General features: G+C 39.0%; 1 protein-coding gene across 2 annotated transcripts; it reads right to left on the bottom strand.

Moving 5' to 3' along the window:
* Nucleotides 1–356: 356 nt before the first annotated feature.
* On the bottom strand, nt 357–19,718 carry AFG2B (AFG2 AAA ATPase homolog B). Of its 2 annotated transcripts, none has more exons than XR_011997368.1 (8): nt 18,557–19,718; nt 16,804–16,989; nt 11,777–11,935; nt 8,385–8,594; nt 7,769–7,993; nt 3,067–3,197; nt 2,056–2,181; nt 357–649 (listed from the first exon to the last, which is right to left on the bottom strand). XR_011997368.1 is itself a non-coding variant. In XM_025998643.2 (8 exons), the coding sequence occupies exons 1-8, from the start codon at nt 19,649–19,651 to the stop codon at nt 482–484; spliced, it is 2,268 nt and encodes a 755-aa protein (XP_025854428.1). In that variant the 5' UTR covers nt 19,652–19,717; the 3' UTR covers nt 357–481. The 2 variants fall into 2 exon arrangements, 1 of the variants encoding a protein (XP_025854428.1); XM_025998643.2 differs by having other exon boundaries at nt 7,801–7,993; nt 18,557–19,717.
* Nucleotides 19,719–26,679: the final 6,961 nt, after the last annotated feature.

Here is a 26,679-nt window from a genome sequence, read left to right as displayed (position 1 = left end):
CTCTCTCTCTCTCTCTGTGACTATCATAAATAAATAAATAAATAAATAAATAAATAAATAAATAAATAAATAAATAAATAAAAAGAGGAAGCTGAGGAAAAAAAGAGGAAAACCAATTAAAAGACCATGAGGAAAGGTTAAAGGAAATAAATGATAGTCTCATAAGGAAAAATCTACGTAAAATGGGGGTTCCAAAGAGCGTGGAGAGGGACAGAGGGCCAGAAAACATATTTGATCAAATAAATAAAAAATCTTAAAAAAAAAAACCCATATATTTTGTTCCTAAATTATGGTATTTTAATATATAATATATATTTAATATATATTTTTAGAAATAAGATAGCTTTAGCTTTAGCTTATCTGGTACAAATTCTTTTATTTACAGGAAATAACACACAAACTCTAAAAGTGCAAAATTGCAAAAACTATAGGGCAATTTAACAGTTCAATTAATCTGTGAGCAGAGATGTAACATTAATTTTTAAATATCTTCTAAGTTAGAAAATCCTTGTTTCTGAAATAAGTTTTCGTACAAAGTCAAGTCCTCAGGACTTAAGGATGGTTTTACAGTCTTAAGTGATTTTAGAAAGTGCTCTTGTTTCACTGTGGTTGCTTCTAATCCATTTTCTTGCAGAGCCAGCAAGGCAGCCTATAAAACACAAACAGGAGGAAATAATGAATGTGCTTTTTTTTTTTTTTTTGAACAATTTGTGGTAATACTTTAAAATCTGGGGTAAAACCCTCTGTCCCACTTCTTAGAATTCCAATATTCATGACACTGAAAACACTAAAAAGTTAAATAAGGCGATTAAAAGTTATCTTAATAGACCATCATCTCTTCTTAAATGGGAAAAAAGAAAAAGCTAGTTGCAGCATAATACGTACACTATGAGTCCATATATATATTTAAAGATGAGAAACTATCTTTCTGACTTCAGAATAGGAGTTTTTAAACAGAACAGAGCACTGATCCTAAAGGAAAAGATCAAACACCTACTCTGTGACCCAGCAATTCTCTTGGTAGGTATATACATATATAAAATAGACTTATCTATACATGTACTAACAGACATAACAAGATTATTCACAGCAGAATAATTTGTAACAAAAAATAGTAACCCAAATGTTCAAAAAAATGAATAAATGCAGTATATTCATAACCTAGAATATTACAAAGTGATAGAAATGCACAAACTACCGCTATAGGCAAAACCACAGATGAAGTTCAAAACATAATCCTGAGTTAAAGAAGCAGATATAAAAATATACTGTACAGTCCTATTTATATAAAGTTCCAAAGCAAGCAAAACTAATCTCCAGTGTTGGAAGTCAGGAGAGTGGTTCCCTTTTGGGAGGGAGATTGGGAAAGCCCCAAGAGAAGCTTCTGGGGTGTTGATAATAATCCCTTTCCTGATAGTTATAAAAGTGTTCATTTTATGTTAATTCAATGAACTATATCCTTATGATCTGTGCATTTTTCTGAATAGTACATTTTTTTAAAGATTTTATTTGAGAGAGAGAGAACACAGTCAGGGGCAGAAAGAGAGGGAGAAGCAGGCTCCCCCTTGATCCCCTGAGACCTGAGCCAAAGGCAGACACTTAACCGACTGAGCCAACCAGGCACCCCTATCTGAAGAGTACCTATAATAAAATATAATATATAATAAAAGTTTGTGGAAAGGGAAACACCTAGCTTCTTTTGCTTTCAAAGTCTAAATCCCTTAAAGTGGCTTATAAAGACCTGTGTGATCTGGCCATTATCCAGCTCTTCAATGTCATGTTCTCTCTTACTTCAGTCGCCCACAAGTCTGGGTCAGTGTCCTTCACAAGTGCTCCCGTAATACCCTAAACTTCCTGATTCACTACATATTATCAATTGTCAATTCAGTATTATAATTTCCCTCTTTGCAACCTGCCATGAACCTGTAAGCTCGAGTAGGGTAGGGTATGGTAGGAAAGGGTAGGGAAGGGTAGGGAAGGATAGGGAAGGGTAGAGAAGATCTGAATAAATGAAGAAATGTTGTCAACCATATGTTCCTTCGCTAATTAACTTACTTCTTTGCAAAGATTTCCAAGATCAGCACCAGAGAAAAAACAGGTTGCTGCTGCTAGGTTTTCTAAGGAAACATCAGGCCCCATTGGCATATTTTTTGTACAGACTTTCAAAATAGAAAGCCTGCCCTGAAAAAAAATTTTTAAATGTTTATAATCTTATTATAACATTTATGTTTGACACAAAGCTGTATTAAAACATTTTAATGTTTCCTGTCATACTACAGCTGTGTATATATTTATTTAATAAATAATAATAATCACTTCTGAAGAGGTAAGAAGAGTAACTCATCAATTGTTCATATGATAATGGTAAAAATAATGACATGATAAACTTTTAATACTTTTATAATAATTTTTAAAATAGCCAACTATAGGTACATTTAAGAGACACATGAGCCCTCATTTTGGGTATAAATAGTATTATCAGACATGGTTTAAGAAGCAAAAACATGAATTATCTGGATACAACTTAAAAATAGACATTTAATTTTTTTTTTTTTTTTTTTCCATTTAGGAAGGATGGAAAAAATTTGTTGACTAACCATTCCTTGCTTGTGGCTGTGGATGTTAAAAGGGCAAAGATTTACTGATTCTCTGACTATGGAAACTGTGTAATCTCTCTAATTTCAAACTTTCCCACTATAAAATAAGAATACTGATACAAATAATCTCCAACTGCTTTTAATACTTTAAGATTCCTCCATTCTAGTTGTAAAATAATGTTTAAGTAGATGTAACAAGCTCAGTATTTTGAGTCTGCCTCAGCGATGAAAAAGGTAATTATTTTTAGGCTTATGTTTCTCTGAAAATAGGCCTAGAGTATCCAGCAAAAGCAGATCAAAATTATGATTTTATGAAGGGCTACCAGGCAAAGAAGAATGAGAACCCAGTGTAAGTCATATACCATGTACGTATATATCCAGTTTGGGATTCAATTCTGCTAGGCTCCTTAGAGCTCAGACATTGATGTGTTAAAAATCCTCACATACACTAAACATGTGCAATGATTACCTTTTCATCTGGAGGTGGAATATAAATAATCTTATCCAATCTTCCAGGTCGTAACAAGGCATCATCTAATACATCAGGTCTATTTGTTGCAGCAACAATCATGACATTTCTGTTAAAAACTTCTTGAAACTCTGAGAGAAAACACACAACATAAAGTAATTTCAGTAAACTGTCAATTATTAAATTTTTAAGAAATTATAAACCAGAATGTTCAGTTATTTTTAAATGAGTATATCCTTTTCTTAGGACCAGAATACTTATACCTCCTATCTTTTTTTTTTTTTTCTTTAAGACCATCTTTTTTTTTTTTTAAGATTTTATTTATTTATTCAGGAGAGAGAGAAAAAAAGAGGCAGAGACACAGGCAGAGGGAGAAGCAGGCTCCATGCAGGGAGCCTGACGGTGGGACTTGATCCCAGGTCTTCAGGATCAGGCCCTGGGCTGAAGGCAGGTGCTAAACCGCTGAGCCACCCGGGCTGCTCAGCACCAGAGAAAAAACAGGTTGCTGCTGTTTTTTGATATCAAGGTATGCTAAAACAAATTATTAGTCAAAGAACTACTTTGTGTGGTGAAGGGACTAGCTAATCCTGAGGGACATCTCTCCATGTAAGAACCAAAGGAAAGCCTTATACCACAGCAGAGAATACCTATTGAACACACCTGAGCCCCAGTGAATGATTATAACCTAAGTGGATGACCTGAAAGAACAAAACATGTGACTTTGGAGATGGAGATGTATGGCTATGAATCACACTGGCTCTAATATCTTGGATGAGAGAGATTTACTTTTTATTTATTTATTCTTTCTAGAGGCAGAAATATACAACATAAGCTGCAGATGTGTAAATCCTAGATGAAGATAAGAAATACAGAAAAGCAGCCAGGGCAAGGCCTTTTACATGCTTGCTAAGCATTCAAAATTGTCTATTGAACTCTCAACAAACAGAAGTTCAGGATGGCTTCTAGGTGAATTCTACCAAATATTTAAAGAAGAGTTAATACCTATTCTCAAACTATTCAAAAAAATAGAAGTGGAAGGAAAACTTCCAAATTCATTCTATGAGGCCAGCACTACTTTATACCAAAACCAGATAAAGACATGGTGAAAAAAGAGAAGAGCCAATATCTCTGATGAATATAGATGCCAAAAATACTCAACAAAGTACTAGCAAATCAAATGCAACAATACAATAAAATAATCATTCGCTACGATCAAAAAGGGTTCATTCGTGGTATGCAAGGGTGGTTCAATATTTACAGATCAATCAACATGATATATCAGTAAGAGAAAGGACAAAACCATGTGACCATTTCAATAGATGCAGAAAAAGCATCTGACAAAGTACAACATTTATTCATGATAAAAACCCTCAACAAAGTAGGCTGAGAGGCCATATACTTCAACATAATAGAAACCATATATAAAAACCCACAGCGAATATCATACTCAATGGTAAAAAACTGGAGCTTTCACCCTAGGCCAGGAATAAGACAACAATGTCCACCCTCACCACTTTTATTCAACACAGTACTAGAAGTCCTAGCCACAGCAATCAGACAACAAAAAGCACTAGAGGCATCCAAAACGTCAAGAAAAAAGCCAAACTTTCACTATTGCAGGTGAGATGATACTATATTAAGAAAACCTGAACGAGTCCACCAAAAAGTAGTAGAATTGATAAATGAATTCAGTAAGGTCACAGGATACAAAATCAATGTACAAGAATCTGTTGCTTTTCTACACATGAATAATGAAACAGCAGAAAGATAAATTAAGAAAACAATCCCATTTACAACTGCACCAAAAATAATAAAATACCTAGGAATAAACTTAACCAAGGAGATGAAAGACCTGTACTCTGTAAACTATAAACACTGATGAAAGAAACTAAAGATGACCCAAATAAATGGAAAGATAGTCCAAGCTCATGGATTTGAAGAACAAATATTGTTAACATGTTCAAACTACCCAAAGCAAGCTACAGATTTAACACAATCTATATAAAAATACCAATAGTATTTTTCACAGAACTAGAACATACAATCCTAAAATCTGTGTGGAACCATAAAAGACCCTGAATAGCCAAAGCAACCTGAAAAAGAAAAACAAAGCTGGAGGCATCACAATTCCAGATTTCAAGTTTATATGACAAAGCTGTAATCATCAAAACAGCGTGGGACTGGCACAAAAACAGACACATAGACCAACAGAACAGAACAGAAAGCCCAGAAATAAGCCCATGATTATATGACGAACAAATCTTTGACAAAGGAGGCAAGGATGTGCAATGGGAAAAAGTCTCTTCAACAAATGGTGCTGGGAAAACTGGATAACAACATGGAAAAGAATGAAATTGGACCTCCTTTCTTTTTAAGGTTTACTTATTTGAGAGAGAGAAAGAGAGAGCATACAGGCAGGGGAGGGGCAGGGGGAGAAGGAAAGAATCATAAGCAGACTCCCCAGAGTGTGGAGCCCAATTCAGGTTCAATCTCATGACCCAGAGACCATGACCTGAGCCAAAATCAAGAGTTGGACAAGCTGACTGAGCCACCCAGGCACCCTGAAACTGGATCAGTTTCTTGACCATATACAAAAAAACCTCAAAATGGATTAAGGATCTAACTGTGAGACCTGAAATCATAAAAATCCTTGAAGAGAGCAGGTAGTGATTTCTCGGACATCAGCCATAACAATATCTTTTCTTGCCTCCTTACGCAACAGAAACAAAAGCAAAAATAAACTATTGGGAGACTATGTCAAAATTAAAACCTTCTGCACAGCAAAGGAAATAATCAACAAAACTAAAAGAAAATCTATTGATTGGAAGAAGATATTTACAAATGACATATCCAATAAAGGATTAGGATCCAAAATATATAAAGAACTTATATAACCCAAAACACACAAATAATCCAATTTAATCAAAACCACAATGAAATATCACTTCACACCTGTCACAATGGCTAAAATAAAAAACACAAGGAACAAGAGTTGGTGAGACTGTAGAGAAAAGGAACTCTTGTGCACTGCTGGTAGAAAGGCAAACTGTTGCAGCCACTGTGAGAAACAGTATTGAGTTTCCTTAAAAAATTAAAAACAGAACAACCCTATGATTCAGTAATCACACTATGAGGTATTTACCCAAAGAATATGAAAATACTAATTTGAAGGGATAAATGCATCCCTAGATTTACTGTAGCATTATTTACAATAGCCAAATTATGGAAGCAGCCCAAGTATCCATCAATAGATGAATGGGTAAAGAAAAATGTGGTGTGTACACACATGAATATTATGCAGCCATAAAAAATAATTAAGTCCGGCCATGGCTCTAGAGAATATAATGCTAAGTGAAATAAGCCAGTCAGAGAAAAACAAATACCATATTTGGAATATACAAATACACATATGTGGAATTTAAGAGACAAACCAAAAACAGACTCTTAACTATAGAGAAAAATGGGGAGGAGGGAAAGAATGGGTGAAATAGGTGATGGGGATTAAAGAATACACTTATCTCAACGAGCAATGAGTAATATATGGAATTACTATATTGTATACCTGAAACTAATATAATGCTATATGTTAACTACACTGGAATTAAAAAAATTTTTAATTGAACTGAATATGAATAATCAGAGTAGTTCCTCCAGTAATCTGATCTCTCAAAGTAGTGAGTTCCCTATATCTGCAAGTATTTTAGCAGAGGCTGAGTCAACACCTGTCAGATACTGTAGAAGGAATTCCTGCATTATGAGAAAATTTGATTAGAAAACCGCATGCGGGGCAGCCCAGGTGGTTCAGTGGTTTAGTGTCGCCTTCAGCCCAGAGCCTGATCCTGGAGACCCGGATCAAGTCCCACGTCAGGCTCCTTGCATGGAGCCTGCTTCTCCCTCTGCCTTGTGTCTCTGCCTCTCTCTCTCTCTCTCTCTGTCTCTCATGAAAGAAAAAAAAGAGAAAAGAAGAGAAAAGAAAAGAAAAGAAAAGAAGAGAAAAGAAAAGAAAAGAAAAAACCTCATGCATCCCTTCAAATTCTAGTCTCACGTGTTCCTAATGTGTAAGACTCTCCTTCCATGGAATGATTTTTCAAATGGGAGAGAACAAAAGAAAAATGATCTGTTGGATAATCTAACTATATCAAACACTATTAAGGAAGAGACTCAGAAAGGGAGGAAGGGACTTCCAAAGGTTATTTTAATTTCATTATAACCAAAGAAACCCATTCCTCAAGAAAACTGGAAGTTTGAATACTAAAATCGTTGGTAATAACAATATTTTGTTTTGTTTCATATAAAAATTTTTAGAAAGGGATGAACACTGATAAATCACTGACCTCTACTTCTGAAACTAATAATATATGTTAATTAATTGAGTTTAAATTTTTAAAAAAGGGATAAACACTGGCTCTTCATGATATAAAAATAAGAATAAACTCCCTTTCCCATTAGCAATATGTAAAGTCATATTTCTAAACCTTAGGAAAAATAAAATTCAGGTTCATATGTATTTAAGATAACTTATTACAAATATAAAATTTACCTCTTTCCTAGCCAATTTTTAGCAGCTCTATGAAAATTCCAAGAGTCAAACCAAAATTATATAATTCCTTCTATGAGATGAATCCAGCATAGGAAAAGCTAGTGTATATGCATTGTACTTAATGTTGGCCTGGGTTTTTGGTATATTCTGGCTAATAAATACCTCTTCATTTATTTTCAGCTCCTTGTATTTACCCTGTTGATCTGATTTACTTCCTCTTCTTTCTGTAGTCTTCAGTCCTACCCCATCTAATTCATTCAGGAGAACAGAAAGAACACGCTCTTGAACATTACATTCTGTTTTGCTGATGGATCGGGAGCCCAAGATTGAATCAATCTCATCCAAAAATACAATTGCGGGAGTATTTGCTCTTGCTTGTCGAAATACCTTTTGTTAGGAAAATAAAATTATTGAAAAGCCATATGTTATATGGTATTCTAGTGAATATATGCTTTCTGCATTACTATTATAATTTTTAAACTGTAAACAGAGAAAGGTGCTAAAAGTCTAAGAACTAGGGAATAAATAAATAGAATAGAAAACCATACAGTATTATGTACAGATTAAAAATTATGTTTTCAAAAGATAGTTAATATTATGGAGTTTTAAAACTCCATAAAAGTGATGAAGTGAAATTTCTAAATTTTCTATAAACGAATATAACTTTTCTAATTAGAAAAAAGGCCACTAATACTTTTAATAATAAGTTTATTTTTAAGGCATTCCATGAAAATTCAAAAGGACACTTATGTACTTGGGAGAAAATAAATGAACAAACCTGAGATAAGACTTTTTCAGAATCTCCAACAAAAGGAGAAAAGAGATCAGCACCACTCACTGAAACAAAAGAGCAATGACAGCTTGTGGCCAGGGCCCTCACCAGGGTGGTTTTAGCACATCCGGGGGGACCATACAGGAGAACTCCCTTTGGTTGTGTAAGGCCCATCCTAACAAATTCCCGAGGGAATTTAAGAGGCCACTCGATACTCTGTAAGTACACAAAAAGGGATGGTATACAATAAGAGATAATTATTTTAGTATAATAATAAAACATCAAATAATTCAGTAAATTCATTTCTTCACTCAACAATTCTCTGGTACCTATTATGAGCTGGAAATGCAGTCCATTCTCCACACAGCCATCAATGATCTTATAACTTAAGTCAGGTCACATCATTTCCTGCTTCAAATCCTTCAAGAATGACTTCCCATCAGAATTAGAATAAAATCCAAATCTGAACTCCTTCCTACCAGTGATTACAAAGCTTTATACAGCCTATTTCCCAAACACTCCAGTATGTTCCCATCTCGGGGCCTTTACTGCTTTTCTCTTTCTGCCAGAACACTCCTTCAAGATCCCTGTGTGGCCATCCCTCATCATTCCATCTCAGCTCATATGTCATTTCCTTGAAGAGGTCTTCTTTAATCACTCTAGTTAAAGCAGAACCCCTACCCCACCCCAGACATTCTATGCTACTGTCCATCTTTTACTTTGGGAGCACTTGCTCATTCATTATCTGAAATTATTATTTTTCCATGTTGGGTTTGTCATTCTGCTCTTGCTAGAATGTAAATACGGCTCACCTCTAAATAGCCAAACCTAGAACGACACCTTCACAAAGTAGGCACTCCACAAATGTTAAACTAAATAGTAAACAAGTCCCCTTTATCTCTGAGGTAGGTGATTTTTATCATCATAATTTTACAGATGCAGAAGCTCAGGCTTACAAAAGTTAAGTAACTTGCCCAGGTCTTATTTCTAGTGAGGCAGCAGAACTGAGACTGCCCCAGGCAGTGTAGATTGATTAGGTATAAACCCTCACCCACAAAACTACAAAAAAGTCCTTACCAAGGGAACTCAGATTTTAGTTGGAGGGACTGGCTTATAAACTAACAATGAGGTCAGCAAAGGGCTTCCACAGAGAAGGAATAGTATGCACAGAGACAAAAACTCTTAATTCATCTCACCAGTCAGCAGGAACAAAGGGGAGAACAGGAGAAGCAAGGAGCAATAGAGTTGAAGTGGAAAGAGGAGTCAGATGGTGCTGCACCTTGAAAGTTTTAGTGAACACTGAGGAAGCAGTATAGAGAATGGACTGGAAAGAAATAAAACTAGAGGCAGGAAGACCAGTTAAATTCTCTCACAATGACTCAGACTGCAAAAATAATAAAGCTGGATGTGTCATAGGCAGTGGCAATGGTGTTGAAAGGATGGATTTGAACATAAAATGTAACTCTCTTTTATGCAGGGATTATGTACTTTTTTTTTGTAGGGATTATGTTCTAAATCCAGAGAAATTACATGCACATATGGCATGACCCATGCATTTAGAAGGGTTTCTTTCTTTCTCTCTCTCTCTCTCTCTCTCTCTTTTTTTAAGATTTTATTTATTTATTTTAGAGAGAGAGAGAGAGCATGCATGAATAGGGAGGGCCTGGAGGGGGAGGAAGTGAGGAAAGAGGGAAAAAGAACCTGCACTGAGCATGGAGCCCAACATGAGGCTCAATCCCATGAACGTGAGATCATGACTTGAGCTGAAACCAAGAATCAGATGCTCAAGTGACTGAGCCAGGCTTCTGATTAGGACACGGGCGGCTGGCTATATTCACAGAGGTGTGGAACTCAGGTGTGAAGGGGCTGAATAGCTGAGCTTTGAATTTCTTTGAGATCCCTATAAGTTACCTGGTAGGCAGGCAGCTAAGCAATTCTAATAATCAAAAGAACTACTGGGGCACCTGGGTGGTTCAGTGGTTAAGTGTCTGTCTTTGGCTCAGGTCATGACCAGGCATCCTAGGAGAGAATTCCACACCAGGCTCCCCACAGGGAGCCTGCTTCTCCTTCTGCCTATGTCTCTGCCTCTCATGAATGAATGGATAGAATCTTTAAAACAACAACACCACCACCACAAACAAAAATCCATCTTTGCTGGATATAAAGATTTTTCAAGTTAATAGTTTTCAGGGACAGTTGAAGACCTGGATATCAAAATCATGAACTCATGGAATGAGTTTCTTCCAGGAGGCCTCCCAGAAACTTGGAGCACTAACATTTAAGGTACGGGAAAGGAGTGTTCTGAAAGTCAGGAAAGCTTGACAGCTGAAAGCTACAGAAACAGTGTTTACAACAGGAAGTTGTGGCTAATCTCTTAAGTACTTTGTGAAGATCAGTCATGATCTTAGGGCTCTGGGGTTGAGCCCCTCATCCAGCTCCCTGCTTAGTGGAGAGTCTGCCTCACCCTCTGCCCCTTGCCCCTTGCCCCTCTGCTTGTGCTCTCTCTCTCAAGTAAATAAGTATTTTTAAAAAAATGCAACAGTGCATATAAAAAATTAGGGAATATTATAAATGTACTGATCTATAGACACAAGGAATCTACGTTTCACAGCAGAGTAACTTCTAGCTAAGATGAGTAAGTTACAGTGATACTTATAAATCAGTCTTTTGTTTGTGTGGTTTGAGAAACCTAGTTGCTTATGGCAGAATTACCTGAAGGTAAATTAACAAAATTAATTTCTAAAAATGAAATGCAAATGAGAGCATTTGGAGAGCTATGTCCCTCACAGCCACAGTGAGAACCAGTGGCCACCCAGACCATACTGTTTTATAATTTTGTGCTTTTACCAGTTTTTCAGGGCAAACTCAGGCCTACAACCTAAAAATCTATTTTACCACCCACAAACTAAGAATCATTCTTACACTTTTAAATACTCGGGAAAAAAAAAATCAAAAGAATATTTGTGACATGTGAAAATTACATGATTTCAGTATCTATAAATAAAATTCCACCAGAATACAAGTACTAATTACATATTATCTATGGCGGCTTTCATGCCATGAAAACAGAGTTGAGTGATTGCAAAAGAGATTGGATGGCTCACAAAGCCTAAAATATTTACTATCTGGCCTTCTACAGAAAACATTTGCTGACTCCATTCTCTATCATAAAGTCTTTAAAGGAAAAATAAAAGAAGGGTGAAGTAGGAAATTATGAAAAATGGTATTTGATGTCTCTAGAAGGCCAGTTAAACAAGGACTGAAAAAAGGCCCCCTGGATTGTGATATCAGGATGGCATTACCAATGTCAGCAAGATAGTCTAAGCCCTTTGTCTTCATCATAAAACTGTTACACTTAAACCCTACTATTCTAGTGGCATAAGCAAATTCTGTATCACCTGTTTTAACTTCAGTTTTACATCTTCAAGGCCACCAATCTGCTCCCAGTCAACAGGTTTGATATCCATCAGTCCAATGACACTTCGAAATGATGAGGGTTGAATCTTTTTAAAAGCTTCAAAGAAGTCTGTTTCATCAATAGCTGGGTTGTCCTTGTTCTAAAGAAATAAATCCCCAAAAGCAAAATCAGACCAAAAACTACATGGGCCTGTTTTATAGTACAGGAGCACAATTCTTTCTTTTTTTAAATGTTCTTCTGAATTTATAAATCTATTGTTATCATTATAAAATTTACATACACAATACAAAAAAATTAAATGTCTCCTCCCCCAGCTTTCTCCACTATTCATCCCTAGAGGATGTCAACCACTTCCTGTGTTTCAGCTCAGGTCATGAGATCAAACCCTGTGTGGGGCTCTATGCTGGGTGTGGAGTCTCTTTCTCTCCCTCTGCACAACCGCCACCCCCACCCCCCCACCCCCCCGCAACATTTTATCTCCCTCTTAAAAAAAAAAAAAAGCTACGGGAGTATTACAGATTAAAAGAAACTAAAAACTAAATGCAATATGTTATCCTGAACTAGATCCTGTACTAAAGGGGAAAAAAATGCTAAAAAGATCAAGACAACCACCAAAAATCAAAGTATGGGCTGTAGATCTGATGTTCTGTATCCGTATTAAATTTCCTAAATATGATTACACATAACCATACTGTGGTCACATGTGGGGACATACATTTTCTTAGGAAATGGATAATGAATGGGTTATGATGTATGCAACTCATCCTCAAATGATTCAGAAAAAGTAGGTAATATGTATGCACATATACATTTACAGGCAGAGGAGTGAAAAGGAGAATTATAAAGCTAATTTGACAAAATGTTAAAAATTGATGAATTTGGATGGAGGGTTTATTGGGAGTGCTCTATTTTGCAACTTTCCCTAAACTTTTTAATTATTTCAAAATAAAGAGTTAAAACCTGAAAAAGACTAATTTTTTTTTTTTAAGACTAATTTTTTAAAAAAGATTTATTTATTGCCTGCTTAAGCAACAGATACTAAGATTGATTGATTGATTGACTGATTGATTTGAGAGACAGTGTGCAGAAGGGCAGAGAGAGAGGCAAAGAGCATCTAAAGGAGACTCTGTACTGAGCATGCCCCTCTGTGGGCTCTATCTCATGACCCTGAGATCAGGACCTGAGCTGACACCAAGAGTTGGTGCACTACCCAGGCGCTCCCGAAAGACTAATTTTTAAAGAAAGTAAAGTTGAGAATTTTTCATGTTTACTGGCTATTTGTAATCCTCTTACTGTCTACTACCTGTTCATATTTTATTACCCATTTTCTCTTGGATTGTTGGTCTTTTCACATTGATTTGTGAGAGTTCTTCCTGTATCAAGGTAATTGGTCTTTCTGTCATAGCCCAGAGAGGGGCATGTGCAGTGCAGTCTCCTTGAGATTCTCTCTCCCTCCCGCACACCCTGTGTCTCAAATAAATTCTTCCCAGTCTGTCTGTCTTGTCTTTATTTATGTATTGTTCTGCCATCTCCAAATGGTCAAATTAATAAATATTTTCCTTTTTGGCCATTAGGTTTTATGTTATGTTTGGAAATGCCATGTTCAGGGTGCCTGAGTGGGTGCGGTTGGTGGAGCATGGGTTCTTAGTTTCAGCTCGGGTCATGAGATCTAGACCCACCTTGGGTTCCAAGCTCAGTGTGAAGCCTACTTAAGATTCTCTCTCCCTCTGTCCCCCATCCACCCCCCCCCCCCGTGGCATGTTCTCTCTCTCTCTCAAATAAATAACTTTTTAAAGAAAGAAGAAAGTTCAGCTTTAAGATTATATTTTAGAGAATTTTTCTTGCAATTTCCTTTATCATTTTAGTAAAGCAGATTTGTTAAAAACTGCTTGTATTTGTAATACCTGTATTATATTTGAGATTTGCCCTCATATCAAATTCTGAACATAGAGTTGTCAAAAAATTTCCATTTTCAACAACAAACTATTTTATCCCATTTATAGAAGATTATGTAAGAGTATATATATGTATAGAGCTATTCTGAACAATGTTCCTAAAAATTTTAATCTCTGCGGGGGTAGATTTCAGGCAATTTTTACTTTCTTTATAATGTATTCATCTGGTTTAATTTCTCACAAAGAACACCATTTTTAAACAGCTTTTTCTTTTTTTTCTAACTGGCTAGGAGTATTAAATGTTGGGTACCTGAATACTAATTAATTTTTAAGCAACATCAACAAAGATCACTTATATGTACATTATTTCACCTGTCATAACCCTTTCACACAGACAAAATTCTTTCCCCTCTGTGTATATACATGTATGTATTAAACTAAATTCTAAATCCTTCAGTGGGAGTACTTCACAAAAAGCTGACGTTTTTTAGCCTTTTCACAAACTTTAACATATCCTCTGTCTGCCCTGATAGCAGCAGCTGCTCCTCAGCTGCCTGAGGGGTAAAGATGGAAAAGATGAAGCCAGTACCTTCCTAGATGCCTGTCCCTTCTTCCTTTTTGCCTTTCTTCCTTCCACTTCCCCTGGTTGTTTATGAACTCAGTCATCACCTGTGGTAACTATGCCTGGGCAGGCCGCTCCTGAAGTAGCAGCTGGCTGGTCCACCTAAGCCAGGGTGCTTAAGGTCAAACCTGGAACTTCAAAAGCAGAGGGAATCCTAAGTGTAAATCTCCCTTCAGCCCCTGGTACTCTCATCCTCCCTTCAGAAGGCATATACTCACACCTCCACGCATGAGAAGTATCATTAAATGTTCAAGCAGTTTTGGTTCTTTTTTTAAAAATATTTTTAAATTTATTTACTCATGAGAGACACAGAGAGAGAAAGAGAGGCAGAGACACAGGCAGAGGGAGAAGCTGGCTCCATGCTGGGAGCCTGATGTGGGACTTGATCCCGGGGCTCCAGGATCATGCCCTGGGCCGAAGGCAGGCGCTAAACTGCTGAGCCACCCAGGGATCTGACAGCAGTTTTGGTTCTAAATCCAGAAGAGAATTTATAAGTTCACATAACTCCTTTCCCACCTTCAGCGTACATGTAAAAATAAATGAAAATGAGCAAGGGTGTAAATTACATAGGTAAAAAGTTTTCAAAATTTTGGATTGTCCTCTTATAATTGAAGTTAATTCAAAACTGGTTTTTAAAAATTATAAGATCAAAGGGCAATTTTAATGTTATAATAGTTACAACAGAGATTGTAAACTTCATCCCAGAATCCTCTGGGGGCTAAAATTAATTTTTTTCTGAAGGTGTTTAGGGATTAAGGATTACTTATTATATACATGGTGAAGAGATTTTTCCAATCCATGGTGCTGAAAATTACTATATTTAAGCTAACATCCTAAATATTTTTAAGAAAGGTAGTCATGGGGATGCCTGGGTGGCTCAGCAGTTGAGCGTCTGCCTTCAGCTCAGGGCGTGATCCCGGAGTCCCAGGTTCAGGTCCCATATCAGGTACCTCCCAGGGAGCCTGCTTCTCCCTCTTCCTATGTCTCTGCTTCTCTCTCTCTCTCTCTCTCTCATGAATACATAAAATCTTAAAAAAAATAGTCATGAATTAAAGATTTCAATACCAAAGATAAATTTAAATAAAAATTCCAGGAGTCCAATCTTCTCCTGGGTTAGAAAAGGTTACTACTTTCTCTACAAAATATTTATTTATTAATAAGGAAAAAACCGGATGCAATGAGAACAGTATTTCTGTGATCCTCCTGCCAAAAATGCAAAAGCTGAATCAAATCATGAGGAAACATCAGTCAAACCCAAACTAAGGGATAGTCTACAGAATAAATGACGTGTAGTCTTAAAAAGTTAGCCACACGCCTGGGTGGCTCAGTCACTTAAGTGTCCAACTCTCGGTTTTAGTTAAGGTCATGATCCTAAGGGTCAGAGGACTGAGCCCCACATTGGGTTCTGTGCTCAGTGCAGAGTCTGTCTGTCCCTTTCCCTCTGCTCCTCCCCCTACTCATGTTATCACTCTCTCTCTCAAATAAATGAATAAATTTTTTTTTTAAAAATTAAAAATTAGGGATGCCTGGGTGGCTCAGCGGTTGAGTGTCTGCTTTTGGCTCAGGGAGTCCCGGGATCAAATCCCACATCGGGCTCCCTGCATGGAGCCTATTTCTCCCTCTGCCTATGTCTCTGCCTCTCTCTCTCTGTGTCTGTCATGAATAAATGAATAAAATCTTAAAAAAAAAAATTAAAAAGTTAGGCATAAAAGAAAGACTAAGGAATAGTTCTAAATTAAAATATACTAAGACATCATAACTAAATGCAATATGTAATCTAGGATTACTATTATTCTTTTTTCCTTTTTAAATTTCTGCTATAAAGGAAATTAATGGGACAGATAATGAAATTTGGATAAGGTCTATAGATACTGGGTAAAAGTTATCGTGTCAGGATTAATTTCCTCATCTTGATAATTGTATGGTCATTAAAGTCTTTGATTTTAGAAAATATACACTTAAGATTTGAAGGATAAAAGCCCATTATGACTACAGTATACTCTCAAATGTTTCACAAAATATATACATAAGAGAGAGATATCTATATGTAAATATATATAAAAACACAGATGAAGACAGAAAGATAAAGCAAAACTGGTAAAATGTTACATTTGGAAACTCCGGGTAAAGTATACTATTTCTGCTATTTTAAGCCTGAAACTGCTTCAAAATAAACCAATTAAAAATTAAAAAAAATATATGTTTGATTCTTCTGGAGCCATCCTGTCTTTTTCCTGGCTGTTCTGGGCTTCAGCACTAGGGAGTTACTATGGGAATGGGGGAACATGCCCTGATAGACCTAGAAGACTCAGCCCTCTGTCCCCCCATATGCCAGTCCCAGAGAGAGGAGATGTGAAAAAATATGTAAGAAATAGCTGTGGAAGGTATCAAAAGTAGCAAGAAAATGTACTTACCATTTGTTTAATCCCCAAATTAATGCCATATTAATGAAGGGATCAACATACATGGTCATATATCAATACTTCCTACCTTCTCACTGTGAAGGAGAGCATGCAGGGCAGCCTCTCTACAAAGTGCAGTCAAGTCTGCACCGACATAGCCAACTGTCATTTCGGCAAGGAGACTCAAATCCACTTGACTGGAGATGGGCATCTTTGAGGTAATCACTTGGAATATTGCCTTTCTTTGTTTAAGTGTGGGAGTCCCAATGACAACCTATACGCAAAGTAAAAAAAGAAAAATTAAAAGTTTCCAATTTAAAATATTATGTAATATTTTTATTCTCTCAAATGTGAAAACTTAGTGAACAAATTTGGAATTGGAACGATGTACTCTTAAGCATACCATAGATTCTGAATATATTAAACTCCAGAGGAGTAACACTGGCCAGATAGTTATACAATGAAAATTACGTACAGAGCTTCCTCAACTTAAGATAGGGTTACAACCCAACAAATCCACTGTTAAGCTGGAATTACAGTAAGTGGATAAAGCATTTAACATACCTAACCTACTGAGTATCACAGCTCAGTTTACTTAAATGTATTCTGAGCATTTACATTAGCCTATGGTCGGGCAAAATCAACTAGCACAAAGCCTATTTTATAATAAAGTTTTAAGTATCTCAAAAAATTTATTGAATACTGTACTAAAGTGAAAAAGAAAATGTATGAGTATAAAATAGTTGTCAATGTGTTGGTTGTTTACCCTCATGATCTCCTGGCTGCCCAGCATCACAAGAGAGCATCTTACTGCATACGGCTAGCCTGGCAAAAGACCAGAATTAAAAATTCTAAATACATTTTCTACTGAATGTGTATGGTTTTCACACCATTGTAAAGTTGAAAAACCATTAAGACGAACCATTGTCAACTGGGGGCCCTCCATATAATCATTAACAATATTTTGTTATTTTTTAGAACCTATCAAGTTCTGGGAGCCAGGGATGCAACAGTGAACCAGTCTAAGTCCCTGGCCTTATGGAGTTGATTCAAGAGACAAGTACTAGATGGTGCAAAAAATAAATGTGCTCAAGTTCTGCAGAGATTAATCAGAAGTGTGCAACTATCATCCTTTTCTTCGGAACCCTAACACAAAGTTCAAGCATCACTTAAATTAATCACGATTCAAGCTATTTAATCAAGAATCAAGGGCATCTGGGTGGCTCAGGTGGTGAAACTGGGGTCCTTGGATCAAGTCCCTCATTAGGCTCCCTGTGGGGAGCCTGCTTTACCCTCTGCCTATGTCTCTGGCTCTCTGTGTCTCATGAATAAATAAAATCTTAAAAAAAAAAAAAATCAACTTGGGACTAAAGCTCAGGAAATAGAGGACAGCTTTGAATACTCAAATCTTCCTGGCAACTCAGGGAGCAACTGTGGGTAATTTCTCACTCGTGGGACAGGATGCTGGCCTCCTGACAAGGAATGAACAAATCCAGAATTAATGACTGTTTTGATTTAGTTCTTCCCTGCCTTTTCCCTTTTTATTTCAATACACTTCTTTCTTGAGGCCATCCTACTTTAATTCTCATTCCAAATCCAAGAGAATGTAATACACGCACAGCTGACCTAGTTCCCTTAAAAATTAACGGTACCGATGGTATTCATTAAGGCTCACAGATCTCCTAAGGGCAGAGGACGTGTTCTCTGCATTACAAACGGCCCCACTGAAACCTCACTGACTGCCAAGCCTAAGTGGCAAACGCCTGGAGGCCACCACCCAAGACCAGGAGAGGCCGAGGTTCCATCCAGGGCCTGAGGGCGCACAGCCCGGCCCTAATTACCTCTCGGTCAAATCTCCCCGGTCTGCGCAGCGCTGGGTCTAGAGCGTCCGGCCGGTTGGTGGATGCCACGACCACCACGTCCCGGTCCCCACGGATGCCATCCAGCAGCGTCAGCACCTGGGCCACCGCGCGGCTCTCGGGGGCTCGGTGCGCGCCGCCCCGCCGGGGGCACAGGGCGTCCACCTCGTCCAGGAAGAGAAGCGTGGGTCCGCGGCTGGCCAGCTCCCGCGCGCGCTCGAATACCCGCCTCACGTTCTCCTCCGTCTCGCCGGGCCGCGCGCCCTGCAGCGCGGGGGCGCTCACGGCCAGCAGCTCCGCACCGGCTTCCCGGACCACCGCCCGCACCAGCTGGGTCTTGCCGACTCCGGGGGGGCCCGCCAGGAGCACCCCTCGAGGCACCGCGAGCCCCAGGGCCGCCAAGGTGCGGGGGTAGCGGAGCGGGAGGCGGAGGAGCTCCCGGAGCGAGTCGGCCGCCTCTGAGAGGCCCCCCAGGGGCACCTCGGGCTGCGGCTCCGCTCCCGACGGGGGCACCTCGCTGAGGCTGATGCGGGTGCGAGGGGTGACCAGGCCGGCCGGGTCCGGGCTGGGCGCCCCGCGGACGATGTGCAGCGCGGCCACCGGGCCGGGGGCCCCCGGTGGAGCGGCCACCACGTGGCCCCGGGAGACCGGTCGGTTCCGCAGAAGCTCCTGCGCCGCCTCCAGCACGGCGGCCGCGTTCCAGGCACCCGGTGCGTCCGCGCCCTCCCTCAACACCGGCCACACGGTGAGGAGCCGCAGGGACGGGCAGGGCACTAGGCGGAGGCTGCTCAGGCTGAGGCTCCCCCGAAACCCGGAGGCCCCCACAGCCGTCCCGGGGCTCGCACACTGCGGATCCAGTTGCACAAAGCCGTCGGCTCCGTCCCGCCGCAGCCAGGCGGTGCAGAGACAGGAGCCGCCGTCGGGCAGAGAGATCTTCACCGCCGAGCCCAGGTGCGCGCCCAAGGCGCGGAGGGCGGCCGGGCCCAGGCGGCAGCGCTGGGTGCCCCGGTCCCTAGCGTCTAAGGGTAGCGCCTTCAAGAGCGGCTCTTCGGGAGGGGGACCTGAGTCCGGAGCCATTGCGCACACACACACTCAAGCCGAGGAAAGTTGGGGGAAGGAGTTCCCCACGGACCGGAAGGGCCGCCACACCAGCTCCTCGGCCGGAAGCAGGTGACGCGCATGCGCCGGGGACAACCCTCCGTTGCTAGCCGGGGAGCGGAGGCCGAAAGGGCCAATCGCGGAGTTACGTGATGATGCTCCGACTGCCGGTGGGGCGGTGTCGGATTTGACTAAACCCAGCGGTTTTCCCATTCCAGACCCGTATGGGAAAGCCTTAGTTACGGGTATCCGGGAGGCCTCCTACGCCAGTTTCAGGAGGGCTTTAACCATGTACCTGGGTGATTTAGAGTCCCCCGCAGAGTCGCCTGTCCCTGGCGCTCAGACTCGAGCATCACCGCCTGCGCTTTGGAAGAATCATCATCTGTCCCTACGGGCACAATATTTTGGAGCGCTCTCATGTTAATATCTTTTTTTTTTTAACATTTTATTTATAGAGAGAGAGGCAGAGGCACAGGCAGAGGGAGAAGCAGGCTCCATGCAGGGAGCCTGACATGGGACTCGATCCAGGTCTCCAGGATCACACCCTGGGCTGCAGGCGGCGCTAAACCACTGGGCCACCCGGGCTGCCCTCATGTTAACATCTAAGGTGACTTGGAGCAGTTGAGAAATACAGCCTTGGTACCTCCGTTGGATCTGGGTTCTTACGTGTTGGGAAGGTCCAGGCACGGCCCTCCTCTGGAAAAGCACAGCGGAGCATTTCAAATCCCTGGGAGAGAGAAAAGAAGGGAACGCAGGCCGTCTGACCCAGCTGTGGCACACCAGCACGTCCTGCTCGGATTCGGTACTCCTGCGGGGGCCAAGGGCAGGCCGGCCAGACTGGCCCGCAATGGCATACGGATTATTTTGAATTGAAGCTACCTGGGGAACGGCTGGTACAAGGGCACTGACTCTCCCCTGTCCCCGAAAGCGAGAAAGAAACCTCCATGTGAAAGGTACCCTCTCTGTACTAAGAAGACATCCTCATCACCAGAGATACGAACTTGAAAGGGGAGAAAGCCGTGGAAACAAACCTTGTGACTTTTTTTTACTAACCTACTACCTCAGCCCAAATTCCACTTAGAATTCCTCACTAATTAAAGCTCCCAAACGTCTCTCTCTCTCTTTTTTTTTTTATCTTGTCAATTCCTCACAGATTTATTGTCTCTTTGTATAAAAATTTTCTGCCTGGTTTATTTATTTATTTATTTGGTCTCGATTTCATTACTGGGCCTCTGAGCACATAATAATAAAACTTAGGCGTTTCCTCCTTTTAATCGGTCTTGTGTAAATTTAATTCTTACTCCAACTGGAAGAAGGACTTACTCCCTTCTTCCATCTTGAAGGGCAGGGAGAGAATTTTTCCTTCCCTACACTTCTTTAAATGTTCTTTGACAACAGCATGATCGTAACCTCTTCTGTTGGTGTGATAGGTGCTTATTGCCTATTTGCTGCACAGCAGTACTGAGGTCTGTATTAGAGGGGATGCCTGTCTACATTATTAAGACTACTGCCTGCTATTCTCTTTCCACCTTCGTTCTCCCCTCCCCACAGGGGATTACTCTTTTTTCTTTTTAACTTAACAAAAAATTGTAAACTTATTTTAATTCCAGTATACTTAATATACAGTGTTATATTATTTTCAGGTATACAACATAGTAATTCAACAATTCCATATATTAGTGCTCATTGAGATAAGTGTACTCTTACTCCCCTTCACCTATTTCATCCATCCCACCCCACCCCCACCACCCCTTCTCTGCTAACTATTAGTTTGTGCTCTATATTTAAGAGTATTTTGGGTTGCCTTTTTTTTCTTCGTTAATTTGTTTCTTAAATTCCACATTTGAATGAAATCATATGGCATTTGTCTCTGACCGGTTTCTGTTGCTTAGCATTATACTCTCTAGCTCCATCCCTGTTGTTGCAAATGGCAGGATTTTATTCTTTTTTATGGCTGAATAATATTCTACTACATACATATACCACATCTACTTTATCCATTCATCTATTGATGGACACATGGGCTGCTTCCATAATTTGGCTATTATAAATACTATTTACAATAATGCATATATCCTTTTAAATTAGTGTTTTCATATTCTTTGGGTGAACACCGAGTTGTGTGATTACTGGATCATAGGGTGGTTTTATTTTTAGTTTTTTGAGGAACCTCCATACTGCTTTCGACAGTGACTACATCAGTTTGCATTCCCACCAGAAGTGCACAGGGGTTCCTTTTTCCCCACATCCTTGCCAACACTTGTTACTTCTTGTGTGTGTGTGTGTGTGTGTGTGTGTGTGTGTGTGTTTTATTTTAGTCATTCTGACAGGTGTGAGGTGATATCTCATGGTGGTTTTGATTTGCATTTCCCTGATGAGTGATACGGAGCATTGTTTCATGTATTCTATCTGTATATCTTCTTTGTAGAAATGTCTGTTCATGTCTTATGCCCATTTTTAAATTGGATTATTTGTGGGGTTTTTTTTTTTTTTTTGGTGTTGAGTTGTGTCAGTTCTCTGTATATTTTGGATATTAACCCTTTATTGGATATTATTGGATATGTCACTTGCAAATATCTTCTCCCTTTCAGTAGGTTGTCTTTTAGGCTTCTGTTTTATTTTTGTTTGTTTTTAAATATTTGAGAGAGAGACAGTGTGAGCAGGAGGAGGGGGAGAGGGAGAGGAAGAAGCAGACTCCCCACTGAGCAGGGAGTCCAATGTGGAACTCAATCCCAGGACCCTAGGATCATGACCTAAGCCAAAGGTAGACGTTTAATCAAATGAGGCACTCAGGTACCCGCTGTCTTTTAGTTTTTTTGTTTGTTTGGTTGTTTGTTTTATTGTTTCCTTTGCTGTGCAGAAGCACTTTTTTTTTTTTATGTAGTCCCAACAGTTTATTTTTGTTTTTATTTCCCATGCCTCAAGAGACATATCTAGAAAGATGTTATGGCTAATGTCCGAGAAATTACTACCTGTGCTCTCTTCAAGAACTTTTAAAGTTTCAGGTCTCACATTCAGGTCCTTAATCCATTTTGAATTTATTTTTGTGTATGGTTTTAAGAAAGTGGTCCAGTATTTCCAACACCATTTGTTGAAGAGATTATCTTTTTCCCATTGCATATTCTTGCCTCTATCGAAGATTAATTGACCATATAATTGTGAATTTGTTTCTGGGCTTTCTAGTCTGTTCTGTTGACCTATGTGTCTATTTTTGTGCCAGTACCACACTGTTTTGATGACTACAGCTTTGTAATATAACTTGAAATCTGGAATTGTGGGGGTGCCTGGGTGGCTCAGACGGTTAGGCGTCTGTCTTTGGCTCAGGTCATGATCTCTGGTCCTGGGATCGAGCCCCATATTGGGCTTCTTGCTCAGCGAGGAGTCTGCTTCTCTCTCTCTGACTCTCTGCCCCCTCCCTACTGCTCCTTCTCTCTCAAATAAATAAATAAAATCTTTAAAAAAAGAAAGAAATCTGGATTTGTGATACCTCTAGCTTTGTTTTTCTTTTTTAAGGCTGCCTTGGGTATTCAGGGTCTTTTGTGGTTCTATACGGATTTTAGGATTGTTTGTTCTAGTTCTGTGAAAAAAAAATGCTATTGGTATTTTGATAGGAATTGCACTAATCTGTAGATTGCTTTGGGTAGTATAGACATTTTAATAATGTTTGTTCTAGAGGATTACTCTTCCTCTGTATCAGCTGGAATATATTTCCTATCCTTTTTAATTCTGTTCAGGAAAAAGAGCTGCATATCTTCAAAGTCAAGAAAATATGCCTTGTTTTTATCTTACATCTCTCTACCTCTATTTTTTGTACTTCACTGCAACCCAAGTTTATGTTTTACAAAATTCATATTGCACAGTGCTTAAGTCACTGGGGCCTGGTGGGTTTCTCTCTGCTTATGCAAATAATCTATTGTGGACTCTATAGCAATGTCTTCTTAATGGAAAGTATTGTGAGACCTGGGATCTTAAGACCAATGCCAGTTCCCCCTACTCTACTCAAATCTCAGGGCAGACACTATGACTGACTTCTAGATTCCACATTTATTTATCTGGTTTCTGCTGTTATGTTTCCAGCTCCAGTGCTGGAACATCTTTTTTTTTTTTTTTTTTTTTTAAGATTTTCTTTATTTATTCATGAGAGTCACAGAGAGACAGGCAGAGACAGAGACAGAGGGAAAAGCAGGCTCCTTGCAGGGAGCCTGATGTGTGACTTGATCCCAAGACCCTGGGATCACGACCTAAGCCAAAGGCAGATGCTCAACCACTGAGCCACCCAGACATCCCCAGTGCTGGAACATCTTAAAAGGAATCAGGAAAAAGCATACTATGGGGAGGTTCTGAACTGAGTAAGTCACCCATTACATACCATTTTCTTCTTTCTCATTATCTTATTGCCTTCTGTTCTTTTTGGAGAACAAAGACTCCAAAATCAAACATTTCAAGAAAAATTTTGTATTTTCTGAAATAAAAGCCAATATTTTTACTAACCCCTGAAGGGGTGAATAAAATACCCATCAAATTATTCTATCACAGGGCCTGTACTTCACAGATGTTCTTTTATTCTGGTACCAAGAAGCTTTGAGGAGCAAAGAAAAGGGGAGGGCAGAGGAAAGAAGACTTAACTGTATTAACTATGTGGAGAGCTCTCATATAAAACAGTTGGTAGATTTATGTATATCTACAGTGCAGAACTATCCAGGAAGTGAAAGGTTAATGGAATAAACATGAGTCTTCCTCCTCATCTTTGGAGTATGGTTACATGGAAGAGGTAGGAGACTTTTTATAAGATAGCTGAGAGCCATAACCAAAGCCAACATAAATAAATTAAATCAAGATTTTTCAGCATTTGATGCCAGGAAACTACATGCTGGTTTGGGCTCTCTGACCTTATAAGGCCATATACCCAGGAAATATTTACTTCACCCTCTCTCTAAAAGGTCCAGTTCTCACCATAGGCTGCAAGTAAAAGCAACCAGGAATCTTGTTTCTGGGCCTTTGGCCCTTATCCACACTCAGAACTATAACTAGCTTTTCCAGTCAGCCATTGAAATTCACTGAGTCCCTTTAGGTGGAACCATTTGCAACACTATTATTTCAACTATCTTAATGTCCACATTTATCCTACCAAGGATAAATTACAATAGTCTTTTATGATCAATGATGTAGTTTTCTCCTTGTCGAAAACCATTCTAATAGTAGTTATGTGGTTCTTTTGCTTATTTGTTTTTAATATGACCCCAAATTTGGTGATTCTATGGAGTGAGTACCAATTGAAGCGCCAAAAGGTTGAACCACTAGAGGGAGTCCAAAACCAAATATGCCCAAAGGCTACGGGATTGTTGCTATTGAAGTGTTTCATTTGTGGCTTCTGTTAGATTTCCCAAGATTCACACTAGGTGTGTGAAACGGTCTGCATACACAACAGTATGCAGTTACTTATTTTCACATAATTTCTACATGTCTCAGGCCATGTAGAACTCACTTTCCAAGTTATAGTTCTTGTATTAAATATCAAAATGACACTCTCCCCAATTCAAATTTACTGGTGGATCAAAATCCAAGCAAAATGAATTTATCTTGTGATAGCCTAGAAGTAATTCTAGCTCTGAGTTGTTTCAAATATGCTTGCTAAACAAAATCTTTTGTGATGCTTTCTGGAAGAGATAGTTCCTCTTCATTTTATTTACTACATTCAAGGTTACGATCTAATATTAAATTAACTCTAAACATTCTTCATTAGCTATAAGTCTAAATTTCAAAAGATACAACTGGAACCTGCTTATTTTTTAGAATAATGGTTGTACATTATTTTTGTGCCTTCAGTATCAATAATATTACATATTAAATAATATATTTCAGGATGTGAAACATACGGTAATTGTAAAAAATTTAAAGAAAATGGTTAAGTTAGTAGTATGAGTCATGAATACTAATCTTTCTTATGTTTCCATTTTCATGTTGTGTTCAACCCTAATATTTTTGAACAGTAGGAATGATTATGAGTTGTAATAGATAAGTATAGAGAATCATTTAACCACATTTGAAAAGGTATGATTTGCAAATGCTTTCATCTCAACATGTTCATGCAGACTTAGTGACTTATTTCCACAGATACCTAATATGCCAAACAGTTTCTTAAAGTATGTAATGAAAACCCTCTAAAATAGGACCTCGTTGAAATAGTTTTTTAAAATTGAACATCTTTAGTCTTTCTCATATATCAAGACTAGAATTATTCTTTACAAGATACAGAGTCATGAGGCAATTAGAGCCACCAGAAATTTTGGCTGGATTACAAATGACCTGCAGACTATGGTTCACAGAACACCATTTGTAAAGTCTGTTCTTGCAAATTTTCCAGAAACTACGTGTTTCATCATTTTTTAGAAGTCTTTAAGATAACTATCCTCTATGATGTTGGTTCAAACTGTTCAACTAATGAAAATATTAATATTCATGATTTATTAAAAAATTATTTATCGAACATCTACTTTGTACTACTTACTGTCCTGGAGGCTTAGTGTATGGCAGTTAAAAAAAAAAAAAAAAGGTAATTCTTGCCCTCATGAAACGTATAATTTAGTGGGGAAGTCACATGAAAGGACTCAATAAGCAAATAAATCAGATAATCAAAAGTGATGAAAATTGCTATTAAAAAATACAACAGAAAAAGACTACTTTACACAGGGAAGCAGGAAGGGCCTCTCTGAGGAAGCAGCATTTAGGATGAAACTGGCAGAAGAATTGGGGATGGGAGGCAGGGTGTACTAGTTAGAGGAAGGGCTGTGCCAATGCCCTGGGGGATGGGGGTGAGGTGGGGGTGGGATGAGGGGGGTGGAGCATGATTGCTATGTTGGAGATATTAAAAGGAGGCCAGCTTTTTGTGTTGTGTGTGTGTTTTGTTTCTACTATTTCTTTGGTACTTATGTTCCATTTTTTTCTAAATAGATCGATATTTTACTACTATTACACTTTTCCTCTAACTAGATACTTTATTACTACTC

Source organism: Vulpes vulpes, chromosome 15 (assembly GCF_048418805.1).
Source record: "Vulpes vulpes isolate BD-2025 chromosome 15, VulVul3, whole genome shotgun sequence".
NCBI classification, from domain to species: domain Eukaryota; kingdom Metazoa; phylum Chordata; class Mammalia; order Carnivora; family Canidae; genus Vulpes; species Vulpes vulpes.
This window is presented reverse-complemented; position numbering and strand designations above follow the sequence as displayed.

Bases quoted from the DNA above. Each gene is read 5' to 3' on its own strand.
- AFG2B (XM_025998643.2), bottom strand. From the start codon at position 19,651: ATGGCTCCGGACTCAGGTCCCCCTCCCGAAGAGCCGCTCTTGAAGGCG. The intron at 8,595-11,776 runs GTGATACAGAAT...GTGTACTTACAG, and splicing joins TAAAACTGAAGTTAAAACAG to AGTATCGAGTGGCCTCTTAA. The intron at 2,182-3,066 runs GTAATCATTGCA...ATTTTTTTTCAG, and splicing joins TTCCACCTCCAGATGAAAAG to GGCAGGCTTTCTATTTTGAA.